The 16,031-nt window shown below is 48.4% G+C and overlaps 1 protein-coding gene across 2 annotated transcripts in view; it reads left to right on the top strand.

Moving 5' to 3' along the window:
* Positions 1 to 12,974: 12,974 nt before the first annotated feature.
* The window catches only part of RPRD2 (regulation of nuclear pre-mRNA domain containing 2), a 134,017-nt gene continuing 130,960 nt past the window's right edge, over positions 12,975 to 16,031 (top strand). For both annotated transcript variants that reach the window (XR_012237159.1, XM_073610355.1), the window contains exon 1: positions 12,975 to 13,439. Coding sequence is in view for 1 of the 2 variants with exons in the window: in XM_073610355.1 (XP_073466456.1) it covers positions 13,262 to 13,439 (178 nt within the window). In the remaining variant the exon portion in view is untranslated. The remainder of the gene's footprint in view (positions 13,440 to 16,031) is intronic.

The raw sequence follows: 16,031 nt of genomic DNA, 5'->3' as shown, positions 1-16,031 counted from the left end.
TTTTGATCCCAGTCCCTATAACATTTATAAAGATATTAAAAAGTAAGGGTCCCAGCACTGAACCTTGGGGTACACCACTGATAACCTTAGACCATTCAGAGTAAGAATCATTAACCACTACTCTCTGAATTCTGTCTTTTAGCCAGTTTTCTATCCATTTACAAACTGATATTTCCAAGCCTGTAGACTTTACCTTACACATGAACTGTGTCGAAAGCTTTTGCAAAATCCAAGTATACCACATCCACAGCCACCCCTCTGTCCAAGGTTTTACTTACCTCTTCATAAAAAGAAATCAGGTTTGTCTGACAACTTCTGTCTTTCATGAACTCATGCTGTCTGTTGCTTAAAATGTTTTTTTCCAGTAAGAACTCGTCTATGTGGTCTTTTATTAACCACTTCAGCCCCGGAAGGTTTTACCCCCTTCCTGACCAGAGCACTTTTTACAACTCGCTTTAACTGCTAATTGCGCGGTCATGCAATGCTGTACCCAAACGAAATTTGCGTCCTTTTCTTCCCACAAATAGAGCTTTCTTTTGATGGTATTTGATCACCTCTGCCGTTTTTATTTTTTGCGCTATACACGGAAAAAGACCGAAAATTTTGAAAAAAAAATGATATTTTCTACTTTTTGTTCTAAAAAAAATCCAATAAACTCAATTTTAGTCATACATTTAGGCCAAAATGTATTCGGCCACATGTCTTTGGTAGAAAAAATGTCAATAAGTGTATATTTAATGGTTTGCGCAAAAGTTATAGCGCCTACAAACTAGGGTACATTTTCTGGAATTTACACAGCCTTTAATTTATGACTGCCTATGTCGTTTCTTGAGGTGCTAAAATGGCAGGGCAGTACAAAACCCCCACAAATGACCCCATTTTGGAAAGTAGACACCCCAAGGAATTTGCTGAGAGGCATGTTGAGCCCATTGAATATTCATTTTTTTTGTCCCAAGTGATTGAATAATGACAAAAAAAAAAATTACAAAAAGTTGTCACTAAATGATATATTGCTCACACAGGCCATGAGCATATGTGGAATTGCACCCCAAAATACATTTAGCTGCTTCTCCTGAGTATGGGGATACCACATGTATGGGACTTTTTGGGAGCCTAGCCGCGTACGGGGCCCCGAAAACCAATCACTGCCTTCAGGATTTCTAAGGGCGTACATTTTTGATTTTACTCCTCACTACCTATCACAGTTTTGAAGGCCATAAAATGCCCAGATGGCATAAAACCCCCCCAAATGACCCCATTTTGGAAAGTAGACACCCCAAGCTATTTGCTTTGAGGCATGTTGAGTCCATGGAATGTTTTATATTTTGACACAAGTTGCGGGAAAGTGACAAATTTTTTTTTTTTGCACAAAGTTGTCACTAAATGATATATTGCTCACACAGGCCATGGGCATATGTGGAATTGCACCCCAAAATACATTTAGCTGCTTCTCCTGAGTACGGGGATACCACATGTGTGGGACTTTTTGGGAGCCTAGCCGCGTACGGGGCCCCGAAAACCAATCACTGCCTTCAGGATTTCTAAGGGCGTACATTTTTGATTTTACTCTTCACTACCTATCACAGTTTCGGAGGCCATGGAATGCCCAGGTGGCACAAACCCCCCCCAAATGACCCCATTTTGGAAAGTAGACACCCCAAGCTATTTGCTGAGAGGCATGGTGAGTATTTTGCAGCTCTCATTTGTTTTTGAAAATAAAGAAAGACGAGAAAAAAATTTTTTTTTTTCTTTTTTCAATTTTCAAAACTTTGTGACAAAAAGTGAGGTCTGCAAAATACTCACTATACCTCTCAGCAAATAGCTTGGGATGTCTACTTTCCAAAATGGGGTCATTTGGGGGGGTTTTGAACTGTCCTGGCATTTTATGCACAACATCTAGAAGCTTATGTCACACATCACCCACTCTTCTAACCACTTGAAGACAAAGCCCTTTCTGACACTTTTTGATTACATAAAAAAATAATTTTTTTTTGCAAGAAAATTACTTTGAACCCCCAAACATTATATATTTTTTTAAAGCAAATGCCCTACAGATTAAAATGGTGGGTGTTTCATTTTTTTTTTTTCACACAGTATTTGCGCAGCGATTTTTCAAACGCATTTTTTGGGGAAAAAACACACTTTTTTAAATTTTAATGCACTAAAACACACTATATTGCCCAAATGTTTGATGAAATAAAAAAGATGATCTTAGGCCGAGTACATGGATACCAAACATGACATGCTTTAAAATTGCGCACAAACGTGCAGTGGCGACAAACTAAATACATTTTTAAAAGCCTTTAAAAGCCTTTACAGGTTACCACTTTAGATTTACAGAGGAGGTCTACTGCTAAAATTACTGCCCTCGATCTGACGTTCGCGGTGATACCTCACATGCATGGTGCAATTGCTGTTTACATTTGACGCCAGACCGACGCTTGCGTTCGCCTTAGTGCGAGAGCAGGGGGGACAGGGGTGCTTTTTTTTTTTTTTTTTTTTTTTCTTTATTATTATTATTTTTTTAATTTATTTTTAAACTGTTCCTTTCATTTTTTTTTTTAAATCATTTTTATTGTTATCTCAGGGAATGTAAATATCCCCTATCATAGCAATAGGTAGTGACAGGTACTCTTTTTTGCAAAAATTGGGGTCTATTAGACGCTAGATTTCTCCTCTGCCCTCAAAGCATCTGACCACACCAAGATCGGTGTGATAAAATGCTTTCCCAATTTCCCAATGGCGCTGTTTACATCCTGCGAAATCTAAGTCATAAAATGCTTGTAGCTTCCGGTTTCTTAGGCCATAGAGATGTTTGGAGCCACTCTGGTCTCTGATCAGCTCTATGGTCAGCTGGCTGAATCACCGGCTGCATTCTCAGGTTCCCTGTTGAGACAGGAGAGCCAGAGAAAAACACGTAAGACGTTGGGGGGGGGGCATTCCCTCCCACTGCTTGTAAAAGCAGTCTAGAGGCTAATTAGCTGCTAGGATTGCTTTTACATGAAAGCCGATCGCTGGCTGAAAAGAATGATACCAAGATGATACCTAAACCTGCAGGCATCATTCTGGTATAACCACTCAAAGTCGTGAATGGCGTACCTGAAGACAAAAAAATGGTTAACAATAAAGCACAGTAAACGGTAAGGTATAAAAAATTGCATATCTGAAAAGCAAGCATGATAAAACATAACAACAATAAAACATTGCAGAATAGAATACAGTAAAAAAGAGCAGAACAATAGAGAGAGAATAGAGAGAGAGAGAACAATAAAACGACAACTATTTTTTTTTTATTTTATATTTTTGTTTGTGTTTTTTTTTTTTTTTTTACACTTTTTTTTGTAACTAACTTTTATAACTGTAACCGGTTCCAGGTTCGGGTCTCTCAAAATGCGATGGCATCTTGGGAGACCCTGTGAAAGTGTGCCTAGTCTGTGCAATGCTGTACCCTACGCTAATACTCAACTAGTGAATGGTAGCGTTCAAAACATTCACCAATGCAAAGACCAGGATTGTCAGGACAGGAGGGACAATAATAGTGGGTGTCACGCCAATATCCGCGCTTGCTGCAGACACAACATCTTTTTTGGGGGGGTTCGCTGGGTAGGGGTACTCGGGAGGACATAAAGAAAATGCCTCTCATGCAGCCGACTGCATTTGGTTGGGGATGTGAATGGGGGAATTACGGGCGCTGCAGAAGCGGTGGGTTCCCAATTAGGATTGGCGAATGCAGCAGGAAGGGCACTATGGACACGACGGGCCTGTGTTTGTCTTCTTCTTGGTGGCAGCGGGACACTACTTGTGCTTGCCACCTCACCAGCTTGAACTGCATTTATGGGACTCGCCACGTCACCAAGTGTTACTGCAGTGCTGGTTTGACTACGACCGGGGTGTACTAGGCCGCTGGTGCTTGCCAGTTCACCAAAACGCTACCAAAAAAACTGTTAGCGATCGCAGGGATCAGGCCTGACTCTGCGAACGCTGCAGTTATGCGTTTAGTGTTTTGTAAGTGTCAGTGATCGATCGATACTGCACTTGGGTGGGCTGGGCTGGGCCGGGCGGAGGGGCAAAACGCAGGTGCTAGCAGGTATCTGGGCTGATCCCGCTAACACTGCGTTTGTGGGAACCCTAAACTGCTGGGGACGCTAGTATAGATCTGATCAGATCAGATATTGATCCGATCAGATACTATACCACTAAGGGAGGTGTACGGTGCGTGCGTGGGTGTTAGCGGTACTGGCGCTAACCTGACACTGCCTGAGGCTGGTGCTTGCCAGTTCACCAAAACGCTACCAAGAAAACTGTTAGCGATCGCAGGGATCAGGCCTGACTCTGTGAACGCTGCAGTTATGCGTTTAGTGTTTTGTAAGTGACAGTGATCGATCGATACTGCACTTGGGTGGGCTGGGCCGGGCAGAGGGGAAAAACGCAGGTGCTAGCGGGTATCTGGGCTGATCCCGCTAACACTGCGTTTTTGGGAACCCTAAACTGCTGGGGACACTAGTATAGATCTGATCGGATCAGATATTGATCCGTACAGATACTATACCACTAAGGGAGGCGTATGCTGCGTGCGTGGGTGTTAGCGGTACTGGCGCTAATCTGACGCTGCCTGGGGCGACGCATATCACCGCCGGGCGATCAGGGGGCTAAACCTTTATTAGGTAATAAACGGCGGGTGCCCTGACACTATAAAAAATAAATGAACTAACCAGCGTCACCCGTAACGGTTATACGGTGATCAGTGGTGAAAGGGTTAACTAGGGGGCAATCAAGGGGTTAAAACATTTATTAGGTAGTATATGGGGGTCCCTGTCACTATAAAACGCTGACGGCGAACCTAAATATTTACCTCCCTAACTAGCGTCACCAGCGACACTAATACAGCGATCAGAAAAATGATCGCTTAGTGACACTGGTGACAGGGGGTGATCCAGGGGTTAAAACTTTATTAGGGGGGGTTAGGGGGGTATCCTAGACCTAAAGGGGGGTAATACTCACTGCCCTAACACTGTAACTGTCACAAACTGACACCATGCAGTAATCAGAAAAAAAAAAAAAAAAAAAATACTGCTTGCTGTCAGTTTGTGACAGGGGGGGGTGATTGGGGGGGATCGGGGGGTGATCGGGGGGGGATCGGGGGTGTAAAGTATGCCTGGCATGTTCTACTGTGTGTGTGTGTGTGTGTGTTGTGCACTCACATGTCTTCTCTCCTCGGCGCTGGGACGGAAACTGCCAAGCCGAGGAGGGATGACATCACATCCTCTGCCTGTGTGAAAGTACACACAGGCAGGGGAGGATTCCGATTGGCTGGGAGCGATCGCGAGGGGGGGGGCCACGATCGGATGGTCTCCCCCTCGCCTCCCGACGCTCCCAGTCAAATGCCGACCGCCGCTGGCACCGGGGGGGGGTCCGATCGGACCCCCCGCCCGCGGGAGGCAGATCACGTACAGGTACGTGATTCTGCCTGCCCGTGCTATTCTGCCGCCGTATATGTGCGTTAGGCGGTCGGCAAGTGGTTAAACGCTCCAGTATCCTCCCGACTATAGAAGTTAAACTAACAGGTCTATAGTTACGACTTTGATCTCTTTTTTTTATATAGGCACCACGTTCGCCCTGCGCCAATCCAGTGGCACTGTTCCCGTCATTAATGAGTCCCTAAAAATTTGATACAATTGCTTTGAAACTACAGAGCTCAATTCTTTTAGGATCCGTGGGTGGATGCCATCAGGTCCAGGTGCTTTATCCACCTTTATTCTGTCTAAATAATTCTGGACCATATCACTTTTGAGCCATTGTGGATCATTCGGGGCTGTGTCACTACCACCCCCATAACAAAACATGACTTAGTACTTGGTGGAGAAACCCTTGTTGGCAAGCACAGAGGTAAGAGTTTCTTGTAGTTGGTGACCAGGTTTGCACACATCTCAGGAGGAATTTTGGTCCACTCTTCTTTACAGATCTTCTCTAAATCCTTAGGGTTTCTTGGCTGTCACTTGGCAACTCGAAGTTTCAGCTCCCTTCATAAATTTTCTATAGGATTAAGGTCTAGAGACTTACTAGGCCACCCCATGATCTTAATGTGCTTCTTGTGCCACTCCCTTGTTGCCTTGGTGGTATGTTTTGGGTCATTGTCATGCCAGAAGACCCATCCATGACCCATCTTCAGTGTTCTGGCTGAGGGAAGAAGGTTCTCTTCCATGATTTTACAGTGCATGGCTCCGTCCATTGGCCCCTCAATGCAGTAAAGTTGGCCTGTACCTTTAGCAGAGAAACAGCTCCAAAGCATAATGTTTCCATCTCTGTGCTTGACTGTAGGGATGGTGTTCTTAGGGTCATAGTCAGTATTTTTCTTCCTCCAAACTGGGCGAGTCGAGTTCATGCCAAAGAGCTCAATTTTGGTCTCATCTGACCACAGAACTTTCTCCCAATCCTTCTCTGAATTTTTTAGATGTTCATTTGCATGACTGTACATGTGCCTTCTTGAGGAGGAGGACTCACCGTGTTTGGAGCAAGAAAAATGCTGACTATGACCTTAGGAACATCATCCCTACATTCAAGCACGGAGGTGGAAAAATTATGGGGCTGTTTCTCTGCTAAAGGTACAGGCCGACTTTGCCACATTATGGGGCCAATGGAGTGGCTCAAGAAGAAGCACATAAAGGTCATGGGGTGGCCTAATACAACAGAAAATGCATGGAGAGAGCTGAAACTTCGAGTTGCCAAGCGACAGCCAAGAAACCATAAGGATTTTGAGAAGATCTGTAAAGAAGAGTGGACCAAAATCCCTCCTGAGATGTGTACAAACTTGGTCACCAACTACAAGAAACGTCTTACCTCTGTGCTTGCCAATAAGGGTTTCTCCACCAAGTACTAAGTAATGTTTTGCTTGGGGATCAAATACTTATTTTACTCACTAAACTGCAACTCAATTTATAACATTTGTATCGTGTGTTTTTTCTGGATTTTTGGTTGATAATTCTGTCTCTATCATTGAAAATACACCTATGATAAAAATTATAAATCCTTAATTTCTTTGGGGGCTCATTTTATCCTACTGACACCAATGACTTGGGCTAATTTTATCCAACCGACACGAATGACTTTGGCTCATTTTATCCCACTGACACCAATGACTTGGGCTCATTTTATCTTACTGACACCAATGACTTGGGCTCATTTTATCTTACTGACACCAATGACTTGGGCTCATTTTATCTTACTGACACCAATGACTTGGGCTCATTTTATCTTACTGACACCAATGACTTGGGCTCATTTTATCCTACTGACACCAATGACTTGGGCTCATTTTATCCCACTGACACCAATGAATGGGACTTTTCTTTTATCCCACTGACACCAATGATGGGGCTTATTTTTTTACCCACTTATATCAATAATAGGGCTTATTTTATCCCACTGACACGAATGAATGGGACTTTATTTATCCCAATAGCACCAATGATTTTTTTTTTCCCACCGACAGCAACGATAGAGCTTATTTTTATCCCACTGACAGCAATGACTTGGGCTCATTTTATTCCACTGACACCAACTAATGGAACTTTATTGATCCGAATGACACCAATGATGAGGCTTATTTTTTCCCACTAACGCCAATGATGGGGCTTATTTTTTCCCACTGACATCAGTGATAGGGCTTATTTTTTTCCACTCATTGGGGTAATCCCACTGTCTTGTTAAACTACAACTGACAGCAAAGATTGTCAATTGTTTAACATTACTGGAATTCATTCAATGATTGGCACTTATTTTACAACCACTGACACCAATTGGTGCTTATTTTATTCACACTGACATCTAGCGGTCCAGTCAAGTCATCCAGGAAACTCAGGAGTCACTTACCATTTCAGGGTGGTCCCCCAATATCCCCCTCCCCATCCTTCCCACAGGCTCCCCTATCTTCCCTGGTTACTTCCACTTCCACTCCCTGCATGCAGTTACATTAGTGCTGTTGGAGTGGTGGGGCTGGGGCAGAACATGCTTTCTGGGTGGGCACTGAGCTTTGAAAAACACAGAAGGGCAGAAGGGGACAATTATACGTGTGAGCCTAAATTTCATGTGTATTTCCTCTTTGCCTAATGAGTATCCCCCAGGGTGTGCTAGAACGAGCAGGGTACCTGCCTGCTGCATTGCCTGGTCTGCTGTATGGGCACCGTAAAAAAAGTCTGATGGACCCTGACTCAAGTCATTTACATGATCTTTATGTACTACTATTTTTAATGAGGAGGTGACTCCTCACAGGTGATTGTATTTCTGTGAACATGCTACTGGCAGGGTCACTGCGGAACAGCTGGTGTCACCATAAATGTGCTTCTGGAGATGCCAATGTGGCACCGATTGGATTTCTGATTGGTATCACTGTGGAACTTGTATGTCTGCAGATATGTTACTGGCAGTGTCACTGCAGATCTGATTGTATGTCTGCATATATGTTACTGGCGGTGTCACTGCAGATCTGATTGTATGTCTGCAGATATGTTACTGGCGGTGTCACTGCAGATCTGATTGTATGTCTGCATATATGTTACTGGCGGTGTCACTGCAGATCTGATTGTATGTCTGCAGCAATGTTACTGGCGGTGTCACTGCAGATCTGATTGTATGTCTGCAGATATGTTACTGGCGGTGTCACTGCAGATCTGATTGTATGTCTGCAGATATGTTACTGGCGGTGTCACTGCAGATCAGATTGTATGTCTGCATATATGTTACTGGCGGTGTCACTGCAGATCTGATTGTATGTCTGCAGATATGTTACTGGCGGTGTCACTGCAGATCAGATTGTATGTCTGCATATATGTTACTGGCGGTGTCACTGCAGATCTGATTGTATGTCTGCAGATGTGTTACTGGCGGTGTCACTGCAGATCTGATTATATTTCTGCAGATATGTTACTGGCGGTGTCACTGCAGATCTGATTGTATGTCTGCAGATATGTTACTGGCGGTGTCACTGCAGATCTGATTGTATGTCTGCAGATATGTTACTGGCGGTGTCACTGCAGATCTGATTGTATGTCTGCATATATGTTACTGGCGGTGTCACTGCAGATCTGATTGTATGTCTGCAGATATGTTACTGGCGGTGTCACTGCAGATCAGATTGTATGTCTGCATATATGTTACTGGCGGTGTCACTGCAGATCTGATTGTATGTCTGCAGATGTGTTACTGGCGGTGTCACTGCAGATCTGATTATATTTCTGCAGATATGTTACTGGCGGTGTCACTGCAGATCTGATTGTATGTCTGCAGATATGTTACTGGCGGTGTCACTGCAGATCTGATTGTATGTCTGCAGATATGTTACTGGCGGTGTCACTGCAGATCTGATTGTATGTCTGCATATATGTTACTGGCGGTGTCACTGCAGATCTGATTGTATGTCTGCAGATATGTTACTGGCGGTGTCACTGCAGATCAGATTGTATGTCTGCAGATATGTTACTGGCGGTGTCACTGCAGATCTGATTGTATGTCTGCAGATGTGTTACTGGCGGTGTCACTGCAGATCTGATTGTATGTCTGCAGATGTGATACTGGCGGTGTCACTGCAGATCTGATTGTATGTCTGCAGATATGTTACTGGCGGTGTCACTGCAGATCTGATTGTATGTCTGCAGATATGTTACTGGCGGTGTCACTGCAGATCTGATTGTATGTCTGCAGATATGTTACTGGCGGTGTCACTGCAGATCTGATTGTATGTCTGCAGATATGTTACTGGCGGTGTCACTGCAGATCTGATTGTATGTCTGCAGATATGTTATTGGTGGTGTCACTGGTGCCACAGTAAGCAGGTATGTGGCCTCGGCTTTAAGGGGGTTATACCGCAGCTGCAGGCATCACCCCGGTACCGTTATTTAGAGCGGGTGGGCAGTCGGCTCTTTAGGGATAACAACCGATGTGGCTAAAATCCGCTCGGCTGTTATCCCGGAGTAGAGCGGGAGGGGACGTTCCCCCCTTCCGCCGCTCTTCCCGGGCCTCCCACCCCACCGGGAGACCCGAGCCATGATCCGGCACTTCCGCCGGTTAGAGGAAGCCAGAAACGGCCTCGTTCCAGTCTACTTCGTGTAAACACGGAAGCGACATCATTTCCGGTTTACTCGGCTGCCAATGGCGCCATTTTAAAAAAAAATTACAGTATTCCGAATCGCCGTTTTTGTCAATCTGAATACTTTGAGGTGCAATGGAGGGATTTGGGGTCTTTTAGACCCCCGATCCCGCCATAAAGAGTTCCTGTCACTATCTATTACTGTCACAAGGGATGTTTACATTCCTTGTGACAGCAATAAAAGTGATCACATTGTTTTGTAAAAAAAAAAAGAAAAAAAAGTAACATTTTTAAAGCGCCCCTGTCCCCATGAGCTCGCGCAGCAAAGAGAACGCACACGTAAGTCGCTCCAGCATATGTAAACAGTGTTCAAATGACACATGTGAGATATCACTGCGATCGTCAGAGTGAGAGAAATAATTCTAGCACTAGACCTCCTTTGTAACTCTAACCTGGTAACAGTTATTTTTTTTTAAAGTGCTGCGGGATGGATTGGGGAGCAGCAGAGCGGACAGGGGGGCAGTGGAGTGGACTGGAGGGCAGCAAGATGGACAGAGGGGCAGTGGAGTAGACTTGGGGGTAAAGGGCTGGACTGGGGGGGGGCAGTGGAGTGGGCAGAGGGGCAGCAGAGTGGACTGGGGGTAGCGGGATGGACAGGGGGGGCAGTGGAGTGGGCGGAGGGGCAGCAGAGTGGACTGGGGGTAGCGGGATGGACAGGGGGCAGTGAAGTGGGTGGAGGTGGGACTGTGATGGGCACACCTAATGTGATGAGGACATCTCATCTGATGTAAAGGGGTACTCTGATGGGCACATTTTATGTTAAGTGGAACTCTGAAGGGGACATCTGATGTAAAGGGGCACTCTGATAGGCACACCTAATGTAAAGGAGCACTCAGATGGGCACGCCTGATGTAAGGTGGCACTGTGATGGGCACACCTGATGTAAAGGGGCACTCTGATGAGGACAACTGATGTTTATGGGCACGCTGATGGGCACACCTAATGTAAAGGAGCACTCTAATGGGCACACCTGATGTTATGGGGACACCTGATGTAAAGGGGCACTCTGATGGGCACACCTGATGTGATGGGGACACTTGATGTAAAGTGGCACTGTGATGGGCACACCTGATGTGATGGGGACACCTGATGTAAGATGGCACTGTGATGGGGACACCTGATGTAAAGGGGCATTCTGATGGGGACACCTGATATAAGGTGGGACTGTGATGGGCACACCTAATGTAAAGGAACGCTCTGAAGGGCACACCTGATGTGATGAGGGCACCTGATGTAAAGGAGCACTCTGATGGGCACATTTTATGTTAAGGGGAACTCTGAAGGGGACATCTGATGTAAAGGGGCACTCTGATGGGCACACCTAATGTATAGGAGCACTCTGATGGGCACACATGATGTAAGGTGGCACTGTGATAGGCACACCTGATGTGATGGGGACACCCAATGTAAGGTGGCACGCTGATGGGGACACCTGATGTAAAGGGGCACTCTGATGGGGACAACTGATGTATAGGGGCACTCTGATGGGCACACCTAATGTAAAGGAGCACTCTAATGGGCACACCTGATGTGATGGGGTCATCTGATGTAAGGTGGCACTCTAATAGGCACACCTGATGTAAGGTGGCACTTTGATGGGCACATTTGATGTGATGAGGACACCTAATGTAAGGTGGCACTCCGGATGTAAGATGGCAATTTGATGGGCACATTTGATGTGATGGGGTCACCTGATGTAAGGTGGCACTCTGATGGGCACACTGGATCTAAGGTGGCAATTTGATGGGCACATTTGATGTGATGGGGACATCTGATGTAAGGGGGTTCTCTGATGGGCACACTGGATGTAAGGTGGCAATTTGATGGGCACATTGGATGTGATGGGGACACCTGATGTAAAGGGGCACTCTGATGGGGACAACTGATGTAAAGGGGTACTCTGATGGGCTCACCTAATGTAAAGGAGCACTCTGATGGGCACACCTGATGCGATGGGGACACCTGATGTAAGGTGGCACTTTGATGAGCACATTTGATGTGATGGGGACACCTAATGTAAGGTGGCACTCCGGATGTAAGGTGGCAATTTGATGGGCACATTTGATGTCATGGGGACACCTGATGTAAGGTGGCACTTTGATGGGCACATTTGATGTGATGGATATACCTGATATAAGGGGTACTCTGGTGGTGGCAACTAATTTATGGAGGTAGTCTGATGGAGGCACCCAATGTAATAAATGACTCTGGTAGGGGCACCTGATGTAAGGGGGGGACACTATTGGGGACATTTACAGAGTATTACCACAGTGTGGGGAGGAAACAGTAACAAGATCGGTGGAGAGCGCGGTTTGCACCAAAAAAAAGGAACGGAGACGCGTACAATCTTTCTGAGTCATAGCACAGACTTGTGATTCGGACCTTGGCTGTGAGAAAATGTTAGTGACCTGGAGCTCAGGTGTGAACAGGCCCATTGAGAATGATGGGGTTCTTCCACTTGAGCGTTGTCACGCTTTTGGGATTGGAAGAACCAAAAACTCAGGTGTGAACGCGACCTAAACCCTTTTCTTTTTCCTATGAGCAACCCATCAGATATGTATTTATTTTTTACATTGAAAAGAGTGTAATAACAAAGCTCCGCGTTATTTTAATATTTCCTTATGGATGGGCACTGCCAGTCACTGTTCCTCAGTCAGTATTTCTACTCAGGACAGGTCAGGCTCTGCCTTTCCCGCCTCTCTCTGAGGAGACACACAGCAGTGGGAGTGTCCGCACAGTGGTGAGGGGGAGTGTCCGCACAGTAGTAAGGGGGCGTGTCCATAGAGCAGTAAAGCGGAGTGTACGAACAAGCAGCGAAAGGGAGGGGGCGTGTTCGGTTCGCGCTCTCGCTGCCGTGCCCGCGCTCTCCATTATATAGCGCGGGCATCGAGGCGCGCTCTCGGGTCGTGTCAGTTCGCTGGTGACGCACGCGTTGGTCGCTCTCGTGTGCGCGCTCCGCCGTCATACAATTATAATCGCCTATTAAACGTTGTGTGTGGTGTGGCAGCCGTGTCCCGTCCTTCCCTCGTCGCCAGTCCTGTCATGGCGAGAGGCCTGTAGCGCCATATACCTGCTACACCCCCCACTCCTACCCGCCGCAGGGCATTGTGGGGAACCAACATGGCGGCCGGCAGCAGCAGCAAGGCCTCTGTCGGGGCCCTGGAGGCCGCTCTGGACCGCAAGCTGCAGGGTGTCACCAATACTATGGAGTCCATCCAGAACCTGTCCACCTGGTGCATCGAGAACAAGAAGCAGCACTCCATCATCGTCCACTACTGGCTGAAATGGTTCCGGAGATGTGAGTATGGCGGCCATTATTGGGGGGGGGTATTGTACCAGTGACAGGTCTGGGGGGTCCTATACCATTACTGGGGGGACCTGGGACCTGTTCAGCGGATATTTCTATTCTCACCATTAGGGGGCAGTATTTGAGATGAGTGACAAGCTGTCATCAATACAGCCCTCTATGTCTGACCAGTGCTGTCACTAGGGGGCGTTCTGTGCCCACCCTATCAGGTGTGGGGTGAAGGTCTGCGCCCGCGTTTCCATGTGGAAGGGGGTGGCGTGAGAGCGAAGGTTAGTGCCCGTGCTTTCGTGTAGGAGGGGCTTGGAGGGAGGTTTGCGCCCTTGCTGTCACGTGGTGGGGGGCAGAGTGAAGGAGAGCGCCCGTGTTTCCACGTAGAAGGGGCCCGGAGTGAGGTTTGCGCCCTTGTTTCCATGTAGAAGGGGCCCGGAGGGAGTTTGCGCCCTTGTTTCCATGTAGAAGGGGCCCGGAGGGAGTTTGCGCCCTTGTTTCCATGTAGAAGGGGCCCGGAGGGAGTTTGCGCTCTTGTTTCCATGTAGAAGGGGCCCGGAGGGAGGTTAGCGCCCTTGTTGCCATGTAGAAGGGGCCCGGAGGGTGGTTAGTGCCCTTGTTTCCATGTAGAAGGGGCCTGGAGGGAGTTTGCGCCCTTGTTTCCATGTAGAAGGGGCCCGGAGTGAGGTTTGCGCCCGTGTTTCCATGTAGAAGGGGCCCGGAGTGAGGTTTGCGCCCGTGTTTCCATGTAGAAGGGGCCCGGAGGGAGGTTAGCGCCCTTGTTTCCATGTAGAAGGGGCCCGGAGGGAGGTTAGCGCCCTTGTTTCCATGTAGAAGGGGCCCGGAGTGAGGTTTGCGCCCTTGTTTCCATGTAGAAGGGGCCCGGAGGGAGTTTGCGCCCTTGTTTCCATGTAGAAGGGGCCCGGAGGGAGTTTGCGCTCTTGTTTCCATGTAGAAGGGGCCCGGAGGGAGGTTAGCGCCCTTGTTTCCATGTAGAAGGGGCCCGGAGGGAGGTTAGCGCCCTTGTTTCCATGTAGAAGGGGCCCGGAGGGAGGTTAGCGCCCTTGTTTCCATGTAGAAGGGGCCCGGAGGGAGTTTGCGCTCTTGTTTCCATGTAGAAGGGGCCCGGAGGGAGGTTAGCGCCCTTGTTTCCATGTAGAAGGGGCCCGGAGGGAGGTTAGCGCCCTTGTTTCCATGTAGAAGGGGCCCGGAGGGAGGTTAGCGCCCTTGTTTCCATGTAGAAGGGGCCCGGAGGGAGGTTAGCGCCCTTGTTTCCATGTAGAAGGGGCCCGGAGGGAGGTTAGCGCCCTTGTTTCCATGTAGAAGGTGCCCGGAGGGAGGTTAGCGCCCTTGTTTCCATGTAGAAGGGGCCCGGAGGGAGGTTAGCGCCCTTGTTTCCATGTAGAAGGGGCCCGGAGGGAGGTTAGCGCCCTTGTTTCCATGTAGAAGGGGCCCGGAGGGAGGTTAGCGCCCTTGTTTCCACGTAGAAGGGGCCCGGAGGGAGGTTTGCGCCCGTGCTTCGACGTAGAAGGGGCCCGGAGGGAGGTTTGCGCCCGTGTTTCCGTGTAGAAGGAGCCTGGAGTGAGGTTTGCGCCCGTGTTTCCACCTAGAAGGAGCCTGGAGTGAGGTTTGCGCCCTTGTTTTCATGTAGAAGGGCCCCAGAGTGAGATTTGTGCCCTTGTTTCCATGTAGAAGGTGCCCGGAGTGAGGTTTGCGCCCGTGCTCTCGTAGAAGGGGCCTGGAGTGAGGTTTGTGCCCGTGTTTCCATGTAAAAGGGGCCCGGAGTGGGGGGGCCGGGAGCGAAGGTTTGAGCCCGTGTTGCCACGTGGGGGGGCGGGGAGCAAAGGTTTGAGCCCGTGTTGCCACGTGGCGGGGGGGCAGAGTGAAGGTTAGCGCCCGTGCTTTCACGTAGAAGGGCCCCGGAGTGAGGTTTGTGCCCGTGTTTCCATGTAGAAGGGGCCCGGAGGGAGGTTAGCGCCCTTGTTTCCATGTAGAAGGGGCCCGGAGGGAGGTTAGCGCCCTTGTTTCCATGTAGAAGGGGCCCGGAGGGAGGTTAGCGCCCTTGTTTCCACGTAGAAGGGGCCCGGAGGGAGGTTTGCGCCCGTGCTTCGACGTAGAAGGGGCCCGGAGGGAGGTTTGCGCCCGTGTTTCCGTGTAGAAGGAGCCTGGAGTGAGGTTTGCGCCCGTGTTTCCACCTAGAAGGAGCCCGGAGTGAGGTTTGCGCCCTTGTTTTCATGTAGAAGGGCCCCAGAGTGAGATTTGTGCCCTTGTTTCCATGTAGAAGGGGCCCGGAGTGAGGTTAGTGCCTTTGCTTCCACGTAGAAGGGGCCCGGAGGGGGTTTGTGCCCGTGCTTTGACGTAGAAGGGGCCCGGAGGGGGGTTTGCGCCCGTGTTTCCATGGAGAAGGGACCCGGTGCGAGGTTTGTGCCGTGTTTCTATGTAGAAGGGGATGGCGCAAGAGCGAAGGTCTGCGCCCATGATGTCACGTGGGGGGGGGCAAGAGTGGAGGTTTCCGCCTGTGCTTTCACATAGAAGGGGCCTGGAGCGAGGTTTCCGCCCGTGCTTTCATGTAGGAGGGGGGGGGGGGGGGCGAGA

This window comes from Aquarana catesbeiana, linkage group LG13 (assembly GCF_042186555.1).
Source record: "Aquarana catesbeiana isolate 2022-GZ linkage group LG13, ASM4218655v1, whole genome shotgun sequence".
Lineage (NCBI taxonomy): Eukaryota > Metazoa > Chordata > Amphibia > Anura > Ranidae > Aquarana > Aquarana catesbeiana.
This window is presented reverse-complemented; position numbering and strand designations above follow the sequence as displayed.